At 40.2% G+C, this 19,971-nt stretch overlaps 1 protein-coding gene and 1 long non-coding RNA gene across 3 annotated transcripts in view; one reads left to right on the top strand and one right to left on the bottom strand.

Annotated features, from left to right (window-relative positions):
• LOC122532115 overlaps positions 1-18,312 on the top strand; it is a 70,936-nt gene extending 52,624 nt beyond the window's left edge. Inside the window, exons 2-8 of one of the 2 annotated variants that reach the window (XM_043660622.1) lie at positions 2,356-3,219; positions 5,638-5,809; positions 13,178-13,239; positions 13,492-13,624; positions 13,854-13,962; positions 14,291-14,402; positions 14,441-18,312. In XM_043660622.1, coding sequence (XP_043516557.1) covers positions 2,356-3,219; positions 5,638-5,809; positions 13,178-13,239; positions 13,492-13,624; positions 13,854-13,962; positions 14,291-14,389 — 1,439 coding nt within the window. In that variant the 3' untranslated portion in view covers positions 14,390-14,402; positions 14,441-18,312. Of the gene's footprint in view, positions 1-2,355; positions 3,220-5,637; positions 5,810-13,177; positions 13,240-13,491; positions 13,625-13,853; positions 13,963-14,290 lie in introns of both variants that reach the window. The other variant, XM_043660621.1, reaches the window with a different exon arrangement.
• On the bottom strand, positions 5,838-19,776 carry LOC122532118. The gene is made up of 3 exons (XR_006307449.1): positions 19,666-19,776; positions 9,213-9,216; positions 5,838-5,849 (listed from the first exon to the last, which is right to left on the bottom strand). It is a non-coding gene; the product is annotated as an uncharacterized LOC122532118 (long non-coding RNA).
• Positions 19,777-19,971: the final 195 nt, after the last annotated feature.

Below are 19,971 nucleotides of genomic sequence, written 5' to 3'. Positions count from 1 at the left end.
TTTTTTTTTTTTTTTTTTTTGGGCGGGGGAAAAAAATATTGACTGATGAAAAGATCGCGAAGAACGAGTTACTTTCACTTGACTGTATACTGACCTTAAAATCCATGGACGAAGATATTACATGAGGAGTGTGAGGATGAGTGTAAGCCATTTCTTATTAAAAATTAAAATGACGGTAATAGTTGTTAACCAGAAAGTGATAAATGTTAATTGAAAAATAATTAAAATTAAAAAATAAATATATCGTAACGAGAGTTTTTATCAAATTGCTTAAACTGTCCTTAACGAACGCTGATCAGATTCTGAATCCTCCACGAGTTAACTTTGTTCACGAGATTGCGACTTTGTTTTCTCGAAACACTCTGACAGGAAATGGACGGCGTGCATCGACTAGTTGGACTGTTCGTTGTCGCGAGAGAGCAATATCGCGTATATAACTTGCGACACGTGTTCGTTACTGGGACAAGGTCGTCGTGAAATCTGGAATGTCTTCTGAAAAACGATTCCGGTTGAGATCGGATCGGGTACGATCGAGTTCGTACTCAATAGATCGCGTTCATGTAGGTATACGCTCTTAGGGGATTGGTTAATAAAGCGTTACGACGAAGGATTACAAGACGTGGCATTTTTCTGGAGCAATGCCATTTCTTGAACAAGATGTTCTTCTACTCTTTAATTGCTCGTGCATACGAAACGAGTAATGTTTTCTTTTTTTTTTTTTTTTAATTTGTGAAAATGAATCGAGTAGCTCGTAACAAGAACAGCATTTTTTTTTTTAGAGAGTAACATGATGGTATTAACAGTATAAAAAAAAATGAGCTTCTTACTAGACTACGAATTTGTCATGTAAATTTATATAAATTGCAGAGAATGCAACGTGAAAGATCTTCAGTCTGTTTATTATTTATGTCATTTACACAAGACGAATCTGTGAAAACAACATTGCGACTTGATGAAATTTTATCACAAGTCCAGTTGAAAATGCTAGAGTTTCCTTTGGTTTCGTTTGGTAAAAGAAATTTACAGCATTTCAATTCAATTTTAATTATCATGTTACGATGGAATTCAATTTATTTCAATAGCTTAGAGATATTTCAATTTCCAGTACTATCGTTTCGTAGCGTGCTCGTTGAATGAGAGAAACACTCACCCTAAAATCTCGCGAGAAAACGGAAACGAACGATGGATTGACTGGAACCTGATCCAATCGTCGAGAATAATCGACGCGAGGGCGGCAGATGGTTTTAAGAGGCCGCAATGTGGAAAACAATTTCTTGTCGTGGTAAATATTTTACCTCCAAATAGGGTACAATGGCAGCCTGTGGCCTAACCGCGGCACAATGGGTTTCATGGGTTTAACAAGGAAGAGCTTTGCACTTTGTGTTGAAAAACGGCCGTTTCACAAAAGTATCGCGTTCACGTGGTCGTGCGTTTCTGGTTTACATACCACCCTTGGCCCTTGGCAATGAGGTGGCAACTCTCGAAAACACTCGCGTGCTATCTATCTCGAGGAATATTTACTCTTGGATATTTATATACTGTTGCCCCCTCCCCCCCACCGTTCTTTCAATCACGAGAAACGTTCCTCAAAATGACGACGTGAAATGTAACGACTCGGGTACGTTTTCTTTTCGATCGTATCCCGAGATACATACGATGTATCGAACGGTTAGATATTCTTTGAAGATAAACGGTGTATCGAGGTCGGAGAAATTTGCGAAGATCAGTCGCGTGCGGCGCGAACGTTACGTTGTCTCGTTATTTTGATAGTATGCATATTCAGTGGTAAATCGCTGTCTCGAATTGGGATCGTTAGACGTCACGAAGGGCTAATTGCAGTTATTTCCATGATAAGAGAAATGTAGGACACGAAAAGGGACTGTGTAAACCGGGTTTAGTTGCACACTAAATCCTACTTATAATCTCATTTACAACAATCAACAACCATTATTCCTAAAGGTAAAGCCTTCACGAAAACTCCTGCCCTTATCTTAAACTATTTTCTAATCTAACTGTAAAAATTCAGCTTCCGTTCCCAAGAGAAATATAGAACTCTTCCGGTTCCTTCTGCTAATGAAACTAAAATTTAATGAAAATTTCACGTCGAGAAGTCTCTCTGCCCCCTCCCTTAATACACACTAACCACACAGAGGCTTGCCACGTAGCCGGACGAAAACCACACGCATACACACACTTGCGTCGATCCTCTCGAGCAAGGATATATTATTCGCGGCCGGTTGGCACGACGTGTTTAACTACCCCCGGGTGTGCGTGGATCAGCCGGCTAGATGAAGCGGAGCCAGGCTGAGATAAAACACACTGTAAACGGCCGGCCGGTCGGATATTTGGTTACAGGGAGGCGGCGGCACGTGCGCCGGAGCTCCGGGCCAGGTGGTGGAGCTCGTGCCGTTGAAGAAACAGAAGAGGCAACAGCAACAGCAGCAGCAGCAGCAGCAGCAGCAGCGGCGGCAGCGGCGGCGGCAGCAGCAGCAGCAGCAGCAGCAGCGGCAGCAGCAGCAGCAGCAGCGGCAGCAGCAGCGGCAGCAGCAGCAGCAGCAGTAGCGGCGGGGGTGGGAGGCTACGTGGACGGCCTGGACGAAAGAAGGGGAGGATGCGAAGCGGTAGGAGCGAGCGTGCTCGAAGAGGTTAGTTGCTCACCGGTGGCGGATGGCGAGGTCTGCTGCGGCGACAGCAGTACCACCACCAACTACAGCCACCGTCGTCATCACCTGCATCATATACATCGTCGCTATAGTCATCATCACCAGCGACAGCAACAACAACTACAGCCTCATCGATGTCACCAACGGAGGGACAGCGTGGCTAGCAGCAACGAGCTCGTCGTCGACGAGGAAGCCGACGATGAGGCTACGTGCCAGGATCAGGCTACCGCTGCTCCACCTCATCGAGACATACGTCACGAGCTCCATCACCTTCAACACCATCACCATCATTTGCATCACCACCATCACCACCATCACCACCATCATCACCACCACCATCACCATCTGCATCATATCCATCAGCGGCTGCGGGACGACAGATCGCCGTGCGATCGGGACAAAAGCGTCGATCGCATCGTCCGGAGGAGAAGCGATCGTCACGCGGATGGTACCACCGATAACCCTGCCACCGTCACTGCCATGACGAGAGGATGCTGGATCCCGTCCTACCTCGCTACTCTACTCATCCTCTCTTACACCCTCTTCGGTATAGCAGGTTAGTGATTTTGTAAATTTTTTTTTTTCTTTTTGCGTGAGTGTGTGTGTACTTCTGCTCTTTCTTTCCTTTTTTTTTCTTTTTTCTTTTTTTTTTGTTTTTTTTTGACCGACTCAACTTCATTATCGTTGTACGTTCGAGTGAAATATCAGTGACGAATCAGTGAAGTGGTTATCGGTGAGACGCTTTCGAAGTTGAGTCAGTCAGCTGTACATCGTATCCTATCCGCGATGATGATAAAATCCGCGCTTGCACGGACTGGTCTCTCATTCGTCGATTTGAAAACGAGCTGGACAGATTTTAGAATTTTAGAATTTGCTGTCTAAAGTTGTTCGAAATTCGAGAGACCAGTACGTAAGACGCTCCTCGGGTTACAAAAGCTGCGAACATATGTGTCTCGTGAAATTGCAGTCTTGTAGAGTTATCCACCGCGTTACCGAGAGGCACAATGCTAACAAATTGCAACGTTCGCGGCCGAAAAATGGCCGCGAGTGGATGCGTGGCGGCGACAGATTGCAAGAATGCGACACGTGCGACACTTTCTCGGATCTTGATCACCCGTGCACAATTACGTGCATATCGCGTAAATTATTCCGTCGAATTTGTACACATATGGCCCTGGACCTCGAGGCCTTCTGGAAAGGGGCGAGAAAAGAAAGTAATTTGACCAAATTGCAAGAGTCCGCAAGAAACCAAACATTTTACCAAATAACGGATCATTCCCCCATCGTGTTGAATTCAGTTATCTTCTACTCTATCCAGAAAACTTCTTTTCTTTTTTTTTTTTCTTTTTTTTTTTTAAAGCATAGCATAAAATACAATGCAAGATGGTTACGCTCTACTTCCTTTGTTCCGACAAAGGACAAGTTCGTTCTTTCAAGTTTCACGTTTACGCGTCTTTAAACGAGAGAACGCACACGCAGAATCGTCTGGCGTCGATCGCGTCGGGTTCGAACCACCGCGTCGCAAAATTATAACAGGTGACAGATAGAGACCCGTGGCTTGCACAGGCGGATGCAACGTGCGACGCGGCCGTTCTACACGAGAACGTCGTGTTGTTGCGCAGCTCCGTAGCTTCTGGCACGTCTCTCTTTCTCTCTCTCTCTCTCTCTCTCTCTCTCTCTCTCGTTCACCCGGCTTCACCGAGCTTCACGCGTCGTGTGCGCGAATATTTTCCAACTTTCGAAATTGTTCGACGGTATGCTGGACTAATGCGGCGAGTCTCGAGTGCCTGGCGTTCCTTTTTGGGGTTCCTTGGGGTTGGTCTTCGTGATATGACATCGTGTTTCGTGTAAAAATACTACTCGTACAGAAAAACCACCTTCTCACCGATAGATCAAATATCTATTAAATATCTATTAAATTTAAAGAAATTGAAAGGAAAGGAAAGCAATTATTAATATATTATTAACCCCTTGCGCTGGCAACTGGTTCACGGACCATAACGAGTGACCAAACCCGTATATGTAATATATATATAATATAATATAATATATAATTATTCGTCGCTTTCTTTTTGACCTCGGTACGATATCACTGGATAGAAATGACTAAGAAGTAATAAACTTGTTATTTGTCGTTGCCTGGGTTATATTTAAATATAGTTAAAATTGAGAAAATATTGCAACGTGGCGCGTCGTTCCAGCGCAAGAGGTTAATCGTTGTTACAAAATATACGTATCGAATGTTAAAAATGGAAAATTTTTACCCTGAGGCTTCTGACCATCGCTTGAGAATACACGGCAATTGCTTCTTGACAAATTGAAACGAGAAATCTCGTCGTAGATACGAATAACAAATTCTCCAATTGCAAATTACAGTGATCACCGATGATCAAAGTCGGCATCCTACGTCAGAAACATCGCACTGACGTAGGATAACAGGGCGGAAAAAAAAAAAAACGGTTTTCCAGTTAAGTTTCTAGGAGGCACAGGGGTTGGGTGAGGGAGTGAATCGAGGCACGAGCACTTAGGCCAGCCCTAAAATACCGGGCCGCCCTTTGTGTTCGGCAAACCTGGAAGCCGTCGGAATTTCTAAAGCAGCCGTTCGACAATTCGCCTCTCCCTTGTCCTCGGTAATGGGATAAATGATGCTTGACCCTTTGGTCGTTACACGATTTAATCGAGCAAATTTTACTCACGTCGTTTGACAGACTTGAAGCTTACGAGCTTTCTCGCCGATAGCCTTTATCGATTCATTCACTTCGTCCTGATTCCGTTTTCTCCGATGGGCAACGATGGCTCCTCTCGGGGGGGTGCCAAATTCTCTTGGGATAAGATCCGTGACGTTTCCGACGGGGGCCAACGTCCAAATATTTTTAGTAGTTTAGAGGCAATTTAGCAGAGACGTTTGAACACCGATGGGACAAGGAGGCTGCGAAGGTACGGTAGATTAATTTTGAGTGATCTCTGTTGACAGACGCCTGTTCATCACGGTCAACACCGAAACCACGGCCACCGACGCCGACGCCTCGACCGAACATCACATTCCACATGTACACGTGTCCACCGGATTATGCGGAATGGTATTGCTTGAACGGTGCTACATGTTTCACTGTCAAAATCGTCGATTCCCTCCTTTACAATTGTTTGTAAGTACGCTGCCGCTTTATTTTATTTCTCTTACGATCTCTGGCTGGGGTGAAATGCTTGCATTCGCCTTACCGGGGGACGATTGGGGTTTCGAAATGTATCAATATTTCGCAATTAGACTGTAGGAAAGAATATATAACGAGGTAAAGGTAAAGTAACTCCAGGTTTTTAATTACATTCGTAAAAATACGAAATCGCAACGTTAATTCTCAATTAGCATCGTCTCGGTGTGTCAACTCTCGAAGCTATCGTTGGATCACAAACGACGTATCGTATAATTTATATCAGGTCGCCGAAATTTCTAGCGCTGCGTTTTATTTTGTATTTTTTACATTCTCCGCGATGAGAGACCAGATGATGAAAAATTTCGAAATTGAACGATTTAATCTAGAATTGTTGTGGCCTGACGTAATGAGTTGCTGTATAGTCTAGCATCGAAGCGTGTGGCACTCCAAACACGTAGCCAGTACAAAAATCGCAATCTGCATGATCTTCCTTCTCGCAGTTAGCAATTAACAACCGGTACAAGCTACCACGTGATTTCTGTCAAGTCTAGAACGGCTGTGCTAACAAACCTTTCACTATCAAATCTACCATTTAGCCTGCTGCACGTTCTACCAACGTCCTGCCGAGACCTTTTCAAAGGAACCACACACGATCCTCGAGCCTGGAAACGCAGTCGTGATCAAAGACCACACGCGCATGAGAATGCAGCCGGAGTGTTGTTCCGCGAACGAGACTTGGCGGAATATTCGAATCACGATTTTTCGTTCGACTCGCGTGCTTCTCGCGTCCGATAGAACAGCCGTTAACCGATTATTACCTATCGTATTATCTATCCGGCATAGCGAAGTTCATTTCAGACATCTACCGTGAATGATGCCAATGGCAGGTTCCGTTGCCAGTTCGAAACGCTGTTTATTCTATCGTGGCTTAATTCGTGTTTTGTAATTCATACGTTCACTGCCACGTGAAATTCATATATATATATATGTATCTATTTTGCTGTGGGATGGAATATTTAATTTTTAGTCAATTTAGTTATTTTTTAATTGCTTTTTTCAATTAAAATAAAAAATAAATTTAATTTTCAATTAATTTTATCTAATATTTAATCTATAGTGTTGTCTAGTATTCTATATTGAATTATATTATTATTATGTTTATGTATATATATATATTGTCTGTGGAGTGGAATACTTAATTTTTAGTCAATTTAGTCATTTTTTAGTTGTTCTTATTAATTAAAATGTTTAATCGAAATAAAAAATAAATTTAATTTTCAATTAATTTTATTTAATATTTAATCTATAGTATTTTCTAGTATTCAATATTGAATATTATGTTTATATATATATATTTTGTTTGTGGAGTGGAATACTTAATTTTTAGTTAGTTTACTCATTTCTTAGTTGTTCTTTCTAATTAAAATATTTAATTGAAATAAAAAACAAATTTAATTTTTAATTAATTTTATTTAATATTCAATTCCTTGCGCTGGCAACTGGTTCGCGGACCATAACGAGTGACCGAATACAACCGTATACAATAATTCGTCGCTTTCTTCTTCTTTTCGAACTCGTCGGTATGATATCGCTGGATAGAAATTATTAAAAAGTAATAAACTTATCATTTGTCTTGCCTGCGTTGCGTTTAAATATACTTGAAACTGAGAAAATGTTGCAATATGGGGCAAAAACATTCTCGACGTGCGTGGCATTCCAGCGCAAGAGGTTAATCCATAGTGTTGTCTAGTATTCTATATCGAATATTATGTTCATGGGAATGACATAGTTGATTACCTACGACCACCGTGTTAACACGCTCGTGACCTGGGGTCTGACTAACTTCAGTTAGAATTTCAGACTCACGTGGCGTTTGGGAGCAGCTTTTACTGTCGTTTTTCGTCGATAACCATCGATCTACCCCTGTCTACCCCCGTGGTCAAACGCGGTCACGGCGTACCTGTTCCGAGATTATTTACGTTCAAAGTAACTACACGACTACACGGGATGATTTACGATCCGTGTAACGTTAGTGCGTCCATTTGCGTCAACTCTCCTTCGAATCATTCGACTCCGTGTATTTTCGTTTCTTTTCTTTTTTTTTTTTTTTTTCCCGAAGGTTTCTATAAACAACATAGAAATTCACTTTGCGAAGGTTCGATCAAGATTTCGTTCGGCTTGCCGGATCGGTTCGCAAACAATCCGGCCTCGTGTAACTAGACGTCGTTCGAAATCGACGTCCCATTTAGAGGGCCTCTCGAACGAACGCTTTCCAAGAGGAAGCAGAACTATCTCACGGTGGGAAGGATTGCGACACGGCCGTATCACGCGTGGAATTTCAGCGGCGAGAAGACGCTTTGGAATATTACGTAACGAGACACACCCTTGGTAAATAGCAGCCAGTCGGTGTAATCGAAACGAAAATACCGGCTGAACGCCGCGACTGGCTCTTGAATCGGCGATCGTTATTGAATCTCTCGATATTACCCAGAGGGCATCTTTTCCTCGTGGAGGAAAAATTCAGAGTTATTTTCGCGATTGCACAATGTGGCGCAGCAGAAATATTTTTGAACGATTCATCACGCTCTTGCGACAGAAGTTTCGAAATACTTTTCAACGATGCGCAAGCAATCAAGTGGACATTTAGAAATTTTTTTATGTACGAAATTAATTGCAATTAATATTGCAGGCATTATGTTGTTAGGTAGATATCATGTTCGTTGGGGGTAACTTGAATTTTTATATTCAGAAAAGATTATGATTTTTTACTATTATTTCTTAGATTCAGGCGTACAATCTTGTCCATGAAAGTGTTAATTAATTAGCATTCTTTTTGATACGAATTTTGAAATTTGTAGAGAGAATCGTTCAGAGTAAAAAATAAATCTTATTGCTAATTCAGTTCCACTCTTATTTATGACTGAAAATTGAGTTTAAATTCATTTAAAAAAAAAAAAAAAAAAAAAAAAAAAAAAAAGAAAGAAGAAACACGTGTAACTTTCGATTTGCTTACTGAGAGAACACGATCGTACCTGTTCCATCTTTTTACACCTGTGTGACCTGAGGAATTGATCTCAAACATATTTTAAAGCAATTCCATAGTTTTCCTTTCCAACGGACAAATTCTCCGAGAGGGAAAGTTCCCAGAATCTCGAAATGTTCTGGACGAATGCCCGACCACGCGTATACCACCCTGAATGAAAAGGATCGCCGGATTCCCGTGAACATTACACGACAGCCGACTTTTTACTTGCTCACGCACACCCTCCAGGCTTGAGAATCGCGTTGACACAACAATCGCGACGGATCCAAGGCGAGAAATTGGTGGAAAAAAGGGATCATTGCGTTCCTCTTTCGCCACCGTCAAGGTTAATCCCTGGTTACGTGCCGATGACACGTACCTAGAAATTCCAACGGTGGAATCCCGTGGAAACCACCGATTGTACGAGCCGCCCCTTTTCTTTGGGACGATCGCGATGATCGTAAACCAACACGTCCTTCAACTTATCTCTTTTCTTGACTTAACTTCCGAAAGATCAAGATGGGGTATCTTGATGGTTTCTAAATCGATAAGTCGGTTTTTGAACGAGGCCGATGATAAGGTAACTCAAAAGAAAATGGGGATAGACGTTGGCTCTGAAGGACTTTCTTTTTTTTTTTTTTTTTGGCTTTTTGTTGACCACTTGCGCTGGCAACTGATTGCGGACCATAACGAGTGACCGAACCGTGTACAACGATTCGTCGCTTTCCTTTTCGAACTCGTCGGTATATGATATCACTGCAGATAGAAATTATTGAGAAGTAATAAATTTATTACTTTATTTTACTCGCGATGATTCACGTTTTCTTGGAAGATTCCAAATAATACTCTTCTTGTTAAGGCAATTAAACCTGTCTGCCTTTTTAAAAATTTCTGCACATTTATTTAATATATTTTATACTTTTATACTTTGTTCGTCGTTATTTGCGATGATTCAGATGTCGTTTTGTTCGAAGATCAGATTATACTCTTCTTATCAAGGCAATTAAACCTGTCCGCCTTTTTAAAAATTTCTGGACATTTATTTAATATATTTTATATTTTCATTTTATATTTTTTATATTTTTTGTTCATTGTTATTCGCGATGATTAAGGTATCGTTTTGTTCGAAGATTTCAGATTATATCCTTCTTATTAAGGCCTTATTCAATTAAATCTATCCCCAATTTTAGAAATCTTTGGATTTAGAAATCGTTTATTTCACCTCTTGCGCTAGCAACTGATTGCGGACCATAACGAGTGACCAAACCGTATACAACAATTCGTCGCTTTCTTTTTGAACTCGTCGGGTATGATATCAGTGGATAGAAATTATTGAGAAATAATAAATTTATTATTTGTTTTGTCTGAGTTATATTTAAATATACTTTAAATATACTTTAAATATACTTACTATTTAAATATACTTTAAATATACTTAAAACTGCAGGAATATATTGCAATTTTGGGACAAAAAATTCTCGACGTGCGTGGCGGGAAGAGATTAAACTCCTCTATAATCAGAAGATTACTTACAAGAGGAGCTGTCTATTTACTCCAGTTTATCTTTTTACATTTTGTATAACAGCGTACCGATGAAATACGAGAGCGAAATAAAATGTTCAAAGTGAATGGTTATGTAACCTGCACGGTGTTGTAGTGGGAAATTAAATAAGATTTATATTTTTCTTCGGATCATCCAAGTTTTACTCTATCAAAGAACATGTACCTACTCTTGTTGGATGTCAGTGTTATTCCGTGAAAAACTTGCTGAATCAAAATCCCCCGCTGTAGAAAGCTATTCGTAACTATGATCGAAGAATCCTCCGATAACATCACACTTCGTCAATGTCGAGAATAAATCATTAATTCCAATGCGAGAATAAATATTATTTCACGCGCGTGCGAACAACATTTCACTCGGCGTTTCGTCGTTTTCAAGCGCGATTCATCAGTTTTCCATGCAGACACACCGAAAACAACACGCGAGAGCGAGTCAGCGGCCGATTCCTCTCGCGAGCGTCGCGCGCGTGCTACTTTTTCCTCGTTCGCGCTCCCATAATTTCCGCGGGGCGGACCAGGAGGATTCCGTGAAACGGACAGGAGAAAATTCCTGCGGTGGAAAGTGCTGGGGATAATAGACGTTTCCACTTTCTTGCGGCGTTGGTGAACGCGCGAGCGCCTCGTTACGAAGACGAGGACGACATTTGCTAACGAGAGCCGATTGACTCGTGTCTCGCCCTTGTCTCGCTTTGGATTAACAAAACGATCGTAAAACGAAAGTAGAGAAAAATCGTGAAAAATCGGACTTTTGCGTAATTTTCCGCGGCAATTGCAAACGAACGTTAGAGAGCTCTGAAAGGTTGGTGGCGGTCAGGCGAGTTCGCGCGCCCGCAATGACGTCAAACGCGGAGGAAACCAGATTTACGTGATCCGGACGTGCGCAAATCTCTTTTCATCGGTCGACACCGGTGATAATTAAGCGCAAACGGCTTGGGAAATCTACTGGAAGGCCATTGATCAGATCGATAAACGGTGCTCTGAAAGTAAGCCACCGATGTAAATCATTGCGCCACGTAGATACGTGCGATATATCGCTTCTGCAATGCGCGGCTATTTAATTGTGATTTGTTTGTTCTTCCTTCGGTTGTGTGAGGAAAGATTCATAGAGATACTCGTCGGAGTAATTCTGATAATGAACATGTCGAAACTTTGGCAAGTTAATACTTTTGGTACTTTCACGCTGATTGGAATTCGTTATATAGCATAGATCAAGAGTTTGAACTTTGTCTTTCACTATAGATACCTATATTTCGTACTTACGATTAATTTAATATCTCGCTGAATTTTTGCACATTTCTTAATTGTATCGCACGGTGACAGAAATGTATACTGATGTTACTACGTGTATCTAGACTTTAGATCGGTAGTGTAAATTTGCGAAAATTAAATTATTTAATAATAATAATATACATACAAACAAGCAATTAATTATATATATATACACATATATATGTATTATATATAAATATTTAATAATAATTTATTATTTATTAAATAATAATAATTTATAATAAATTATTTAATAATATAGATATACTATACATATTACTATACAAACAAGCAATTAATTATATATATATATATATATATATATATATATATACACATATATTATATATAAATATTTAATAATAATTTAGTATTTATTAAATAATTTATTTATCATAAACATGTATAATTTATTATTTATTATTAAATAATAATAATAATTTATAACAAATTATTTAATAATATATATATTATATTAATAATATATATATACATACTACTATACAAACAAGCAATTATTGTGGAAGTATTAAGGCCTTGGCACTTCAACTCATATTCTAAGAAGTATTACGTTATCGACGATAGACATTGCCTTCCGCAATGATTTGCTGGCGTTTCCAGCTGAAACTATGGCAAAAAAAAAAAAAAAGGGGGACAGGATCTGAGTGTGTCTCGGTAGGATCGGTAATATTAACGTATCGTTGCGTGGGAGTAACGGAAACGTTGCTCAAGTGCTCGGCACGCCGCGAAGGAAGAGAAGCGAGCGCTTCGCTGAAAACTATGGCAACCGCACTTGCGAGCACCGCACTCTCGTCCATGTGTGTACGTATGTACGCGCATACGTGGCTGCATCGTTATGTGACCGTGCATCGTTATCAGCGAGTGTGTCTGAGAAACAATTGAGCGTGACCTGACGATCTGGTTAATTCGGCGATCGCAGGTTTCAATTAATGGTAAATCTTTTTTTTCCTTCGGGTTAATCTCGACGAAGATTCGGCTAATTATTCCGCTTGAAGGGCGAATCACCATTCTGTGGTACCGTTCGATGAAATCGACCATGAGAATCCTTTTAATTACCTCGTTATTATGAATCGATAAGTTTTTACAGGCAGTCGTTCTTCCTCCATGTCTGAGCGTTTCTTTTCCCTTTCTTCTCCTTCTTTCTCTTTTCCCTTCTCGCCGTTTTACTCGATCTGCTCATTCGCTCGTCTTATCCGTCACGATGATCGTTGCTTCTCTCTTCTTCTCCCTACTCCCGCGTTTTTCTTCTGTTAATAATTAAGTGTACTAATTGGGTGGTTCGAGCGATGGCGTACCTATCTGATTAATGCCTGATACTAAAAGCAGTTCATGCCTAAAGAGTACGTTTTATAGCTTCCTGGATTTCTTGCCGCGTTTTACGGAAGTGCCGCGTACGAACAATAAAGACCCCGACGCGCGCGTTTCTACCCACTCTTTTATCCAGCTTGACGTACAACATTGTATCTAACCAAAGGTTTCTTTCCTTGCAGATGCGCCAACGGTTATATCGGGCAGAGATGCGAGTTCAAGGATTTAGATGGTTCCTATTTACGTAAGTATCTCGTCCTTGGATACTCTGGTTGTATACCTCCTCCTCGTTACGAAATACACATGTACACATGTTCCAATCTGGAGTAGTGCTGCTGATAGAGCACGAGTGCCGAGTACAATGTAAATTGATACAATGTAAAATTCAACGAGCCTCCCTTGTTCAATCTGTAACGCGTATCAGAGGCTAGTACGAGGAGGCAGGAAGCTCTGTGCCCGGTGACTGGTGACTAAGAAAGTGACGTTTTCGTTACAGCCTCCCGACAACGTGTAATGTTGGAGACAGCCAGCATCGCCGGCGGTGCCACGATAGCAGTATTCCTGGTCGTTATCATTTGCATAGCGGCTTACATCCACTGTAAGCGAAAGCAAAAGGAATTGCGGTCGAGGTACGTGTCTTATCTTTATCGCCAACAATTTTTTCTACGCCTGTTTCCACCTCTTTTCTTCCATTTTCCTCTTTCTTTTTTCTTTCGTCCTGTCCTTCTTCTTCGCCGAAGACGATAAAAGTGACGATTGAGATACAACGATAATTGCACGACATAGCTGATAGATGGACTGGAATTTTGAAAGGCAAATTCACGAATTTCACATTCGACGTTATTTCTGTGCCAACAGTAACTGCGTCGACACGGTGGATGGACCTGGTCGAGATCCGGAGTTGAGGCCGTTTAGCAACCGCAGCCGCTCCCTCATGATCTTTATGACCAAGAATCCTAATAGCTCGGTAAGTGTAACACGCGTGTGCACCTGTGTCGATACTACTCGTACGTCGATTTCGGCTCTTCTAACCAATTACGGTCTACGTATTGTATTGGCAACGAGTGAAATTTTCCTCTGGTCTTTCCTTATGGTCCGCAGAATTACTTACTTACGAATATGTGAGAGCTGTACTTTGAACACGATTCATTGACAATTGCCGTGTTTTAAAGTACCAAAAATTTGATGACGTTTCCTATCGTATAAATGAAATTATCCATTCGTTGTACGCGGTGGTGTAACGTTGCTTGGAGAAAGTAAAAATGCGTTCACTAAGAAACCTCTTGTTTGCTCAGGCGGCCATAGAGCAGACGAGAATGCCCGGATGGAACTGCCCGGAAACGGAGTCAATGAGAATGGCGTCCATCAGCGAAGGCAAACGTTCCAATCAATGATAGAGCCAGTCCGGTATCTAATTCCACGACACGAACGTAGAGGAGTCCAACGTAGAGATCACCGGCATCACGTCGACGGAAGGGAATCACTTTCACCTAGCAGCTTTCTGTCTCCGTCCATGGACTATGTTCTCGCGGTGGCGTATCAAAGAGGAAGCAAGAGAAGAAAGGAAAAAAAAAAGAAAAGAAAAATATCCGTTGTGAACGCATTTCTCGACGATCGTGCGCGTCATCGATGAGGTTGCCTAGGTTGATCGTTATTTAACGTTCATTTCTGCCTGAATTATCCGCTCGACAAATTTCTTGCGTCATCAGAAATCGTTCAAAAAGGAAGAGAGAAGATCGATTCAACCAAGTTCCAAGTGCCGTGCGTTCCTTTGCAATTGGAAGAACTCGTTGAAGAGACGAGAAGTTAATGGACCATCGAACGGACGATCCTGGTTGGAAAGAAATCGATACATGAATCAGGATCCTCGCCTCTCCGCGCACGTGATCTAGAAGAGCGTAGGATTAAAAAAAGAAGTACGTAGCTGGTAACTTTAAATAGCTGGACTCGAACAGCTGGAAGAACAAAGGACAAGAAAGTAGAAAAGAAGGGAAGCTTAAAAATAAAGCCACTGGCTGAATAGGTGACTCTCTTAATAAAAAGAAAAAAGCAGGAGAGAGAAAGAGAGGGATAGAGAGAGAGAGAGAGAAAGATAGAGAGGAAAAAAGAAAAGAAGCATTTAGCGCAAACACAACGGAGAAGAAGCATAAGTAATTTGTTCCTATCGGAGAAACGAGATAGTTTAGAGCAGACAATAATAACCGGAGAATAATTACATAACGTTATTAGCATCGGTTAAGATAAACGTACCAGTTAAGTTTTCGACGAATAATCCATTGCTAAGTAGAAACGTTGCTCGTCGTAGAACGTATTTTGCTGTGGAAACGTTTTGCGGAAATAAGCTTCCCCCTTCCTCTTCACCCCGGAAACCATTGCTTTTTTTCTCCTTTTTTTCCACCTACCTTCTTTTCTGTTCGTCCGATTTCGTTCGCTTCTTTTTTTTTTCTCACCCGTGTCCCCAGGTCGAGATCGATTCATCGATGCGACTTTCATGTTCGGCATAAGTTTCTTGCAAATCAACGCCACGGAAACGTCGGAAATAGGACGATTCACGTTATCGAAAGCGTTAAAGGGATGCAAGGTATTCCAAGTTCTAAACGTCAGACAATCTTTCCTCTTTTGTACTGGCTGAGCTAGAGAAGAAGAAATTGGAAGGAATTCCAACAGTTTCTGTCGTTCGAAGTTGTTTCATCCAGTGTACGATCGGCAACACAATCAGTTATAAAAAATTACGTGTCGTTAAATGATAATTTAAGCGTTGATTCGCGTGTCAGGACAGAACTTTGGTCATATAAGTGTGTCTCACTGTAAAATGTTCGTTCAATACAGACGTAATTATTTATTCGAAGTCTTCGTTAAGTATGTATTTTTTTTCGTCCGCACAATGACGTATATGTAACTTAATTTAAATTTGTAATATTATATTTAAATTCGCGTGTGGTTAGGCCTTGGCGAGTGTGAACACTTTAAGAGTAGAAAGAAGAGAGAAGGAAAGATATTCAAGGATGAGACCTCTACCTGGTGTTGAAACCTAGCGAAAAGAAACTAAGCCTCTGTTGGATGGTCGATGAGGAAAAAAATCGACCGAATTCTTGAAGAGGAATGCACGAAGAGTCGCGGTGGCATCGACGGCGATCGTATTCGTCGATTGATCAACATCGAAATTGACCACGTCGCGGAGCGGATCTCTGTTTCTCGCCTATTTTCTTGTAAATAGTAAATTATCCATGTAGGACCAGCTAACTCGTTCCCCTTTAAATTTATCCGACGAGCGATTGGCCCGTTGTAGCGGACAAACTACAACTATGACAACGCTTGTCAACAGCGATTTCTACCCATTCTTCTATACCTATTTGACCATTAAATTGACAAATAAATTTATCGGTCAACGAGTCGGCTGGATGACAGAGTTATTTGCTCGCGCGGCGTGCTCCTCCGGAAATAAAACCCCGTTCTTTTTTCGCGTCACGAAGGGAAACAAGAGGAAATCACACAATCGTCGTCGAACATCACCGCGACGTTATCTTGAAATATTTCTCGAAGAAGCACGATATATTCTTTGTTTCGTCAGTCATATCTAAACACTGTGGAAGGATCGATCCTGTATTCGATGATGATTTGTACATTTGTAGATACTGTGCTGTGGAATGAAGAAGCTTCCAAACGCTTTGAGGAAACAGAAGATGAATCGTCTAGTGTACTTTTGTGTAATGTGTACGAGTAACGTGTGTCGCGCGATCATGACCCAATAACGCTTTCGTTTCTTTGCTCGGCCGTGAGCCTCGTGTTTTCTCCTTCGTTACGGAGTTTCAGACTTGCAAAACATCGTAAAAATGGGTTAAAAAGAAGCGAAGGAGAGAACCGAAGAATATACATTACGTAGAATTAGAAAACAAAGAGAGACAGATTCCGAGACGAGAAACGCGCGGAGTTAGGTGGCCTAATATATATATATATATATATATATATATATATATTTTTTTTTTTTCTTTTATTTTCTGTCACGGGAACGACTTCGTTTCGTAACCGTACGGTGTAATTTATTATAAATAGTCCTAATTAACGTGAAGAAATCGTAGCGTGAAAATGTGAAAAAAAAAAACTATAATTTAATTACTCCCCGCTCTTACTTCTCTCGTAACTTTGTACTTGGTTCCTAATTTATTCTTACATTATTTTTTTTCCTTTAATTATTAATTACCACGGTTATTATTATTAACTTACTAATTTACGATCATTAAGTTGCGATCATTTAATTATTCTCCTTTTATTATTATTATTGTCGAATAACGATTAATCAATTTAATTCCTAATGCTATTCGCGTATTATTTGGTTAACACGATATCTCTTAAGGACACGCACTTATTATTTATAAACGAACGAACGAATGAACGAACGAGCGAAAGAGAAAAAATGGAGTTATATTTTAAAAAAAGGGAGAAAAAGCGAGGAGAAATAACACACAATTTCCGACGCGAGTGTGTCTGTGAAAACCACGCGATGAAAAGCTTACGCTCCAGTACATCATATTAAGCCATTCGTGGTACCTACGTTGTTCTTCAATCGTAAAAGCTATTTTTCTATATTTCGTCCGCGCAACACACATTTTCTTCTATAAATACGACATAGTAATTTGTACAATTCAACCATCAGTCGTTGCATCAATGTTTAAATGTCTTCTCCGTCAGTTCTAAATTTCCAATAGTTCGAATAATCATTCATGTCGATCGCAATCGGTTTCCTCTTAATTTTTGCAAATAATCGTTTTGTGTTTCGAAACGTGTCAATTTCTACTGTGAGAGTAATTACTCGAACCTGATGATTCCGAATGATCGAGCAGTTATATTAATTTAACCGATTGTTGAACAAAGAGGACCTTCGAGGCGTTTCATAAGGGAGGGCGATCGTAAGGGGAAAAAAAATTCATAGGTAAACTTCGATTATCAGCTTCTAAAGGTTAAAATATCGTCGCGACCGAACAATTGCTCGAGACGTGTCGTTCTTATATATATATATATTTTTTAATTTCTATCTGATCAATCGTCAAGGGAGAACCTACTTTTAATTTTTGTCAAGAGATCGTTGAAAAAAAGAAATAAATCACAAGAGAAAGAGAGAGAATCCAGCGTCGACAGCAATGACTCGGGCTCGTGACTTAGCGATCGTTTAAGCGTAGACAGTGGTGGCATTTTAGTACATCAGACAGCGCCGTGTATCGCGAAGATCAAGATCAAGACGAAGAAGAGAACGAAGGGAGGGAAAGAACAAGAAAAAAGCAGACTCGAGAAGGATACGTTTATATTCGATGGAGGAAAAAGAGAGAGAGAGAGAAAAACAGCTAAAAGACGCGAAGAAATTTCGATGAATTTTTTTTTCGGGCCGGCTCGGTCAAGGAGATCTTATCCTAGAAGAGAGATCTCACGGGAGTGGTCTGTTTCTACTGATCGGTCGATCGGAACCGACTCGAGCACACTGGAATCGCTAAATTCACGGTGGAACGAGATCGTTCCGATCGACGCCCCGGTGACGACCGCTCGCCGACCCCGGATTGTGTATTCTCTTCTTTCCTTTGTTTTCTCTTGTTTGCTTCTTGCTTTTCCGTTTCCCGTTTCTTCTTAATTTTCTGTTTTTTCTTTATTTATATTGATTTTTTTTTTTTTTTAATTTGCGGACGGAAATCTTCGCGCTCGAAGGACACGCGGAAGGTTTCCAAAGTGAAATTCGTTTCTTTTTTTCGTGAACTGCGTGCGCTTTATGACGGCGGATGGTAGGTACCCCGTCCGACATACCAAATCCGTACTTTCTGTCGCGATATATGCTGTTCGTTGTAAATGTACCAAAGACAGTGTCGATTAACTGACAAAATAAAGGTAGTTTATTTATACGAAATGAACGAGAAAGAATGATAGGGAGGTGGACAAGGCGAGAGAAAGAGAAAGATAGAGAAAGGAGCGGCGTGCACACGGATAACGCGTGGCACGCTCTCCTTCGATAAGAGTCGAACGATGAGAACGATGAACAAATATAAACGGGGATTATATACGAGAATTATCTATCCAAAGGAAAAAAAAAATGCTGCTAAAGTGTCATTTAGCTAGATGAGATTGATCACTGGATCCGCAATGTTCCATCGAAACATTGTTATTATTTTTGTAAAGAAACCATGTACATGTATTAACTTAGCGTGCTCTGCGTATGGAAGCTTACGATATGTTGATTATTATTACTATTATTATTATTATTATTATTATTATTATTATTATTATTATTATTATTATTATTATTGCTATTATTATTTCTATTATTATTTCTATTATTATTATTATTATTATTATTATTATTATTACTATTATTATCTATTTTTATTATTATCTATTATTATTGTGATTATTATTATATTGAAAGGAATAAAAACTTGTAATCTTGTTTCCCGAAATGGTTAAATAGTATGAATAAGCGAGATCGTACAAGTTGCTGCTATCGCCCTTTCAAACACTTTCCCGCCATTCTTCGCTCCATAGATTGCGCCACTGTCCTTCGCGTCCTTTCCCTTACGATTAGACAATACGCCAGGAAAATAACTGACTATATTTCTAAGGAGTTCTAAAACATTTATCGTAGTATTTAAAAAAAAAAAGAAGAAAGTAAAAGAATTGAAAAATGATATACACATACATATATGTGTGTATATATATAGAGAGAAAGAGAAACATGATACATACGCTTACGTTGAACAGAGCACAATATTTAAACACTATTTTTCAAACTTGATCACTCAGTACTTCCGGTACCGTAGATTTAACCAGCGCGAAACATGTAGTTTATGCACCGAAAAGTGTTATATTTAAAATATTTCGCATCTAAAATAGCGTTTGTGTATGTTAAGTCAATGATAAATTGTTCAAAGAATCATTAAATCTTGAGTGACAGTGTAGTTCGCGAATTTAAAAATTTTCCGTGAAAGAGTTCGACTGT

This window comes from Frieseomelitta varia, unplaced genomic scaffold (assembly GCF_011392965.1).
Source record: "Frieseomelitta varia isolate USP_RPSP 00005682 unplaced genomic scaffold, Fvar_1.2 scaffold_435, whole genome shotgun sequence".
Taxonomy (NCBI): domain Eukaryota; kingdom Metazoa; phylum Arthropoda; class Insecta; order Hymenoptera; family Apidae; genus Frieseomelitta; species Frieseomelitta varia.
The sequence above is the reverse complement of the archived record's forward strand: the minus strand, read 5'-3'. Positions and strand labels throughout refer to the sequence as shown.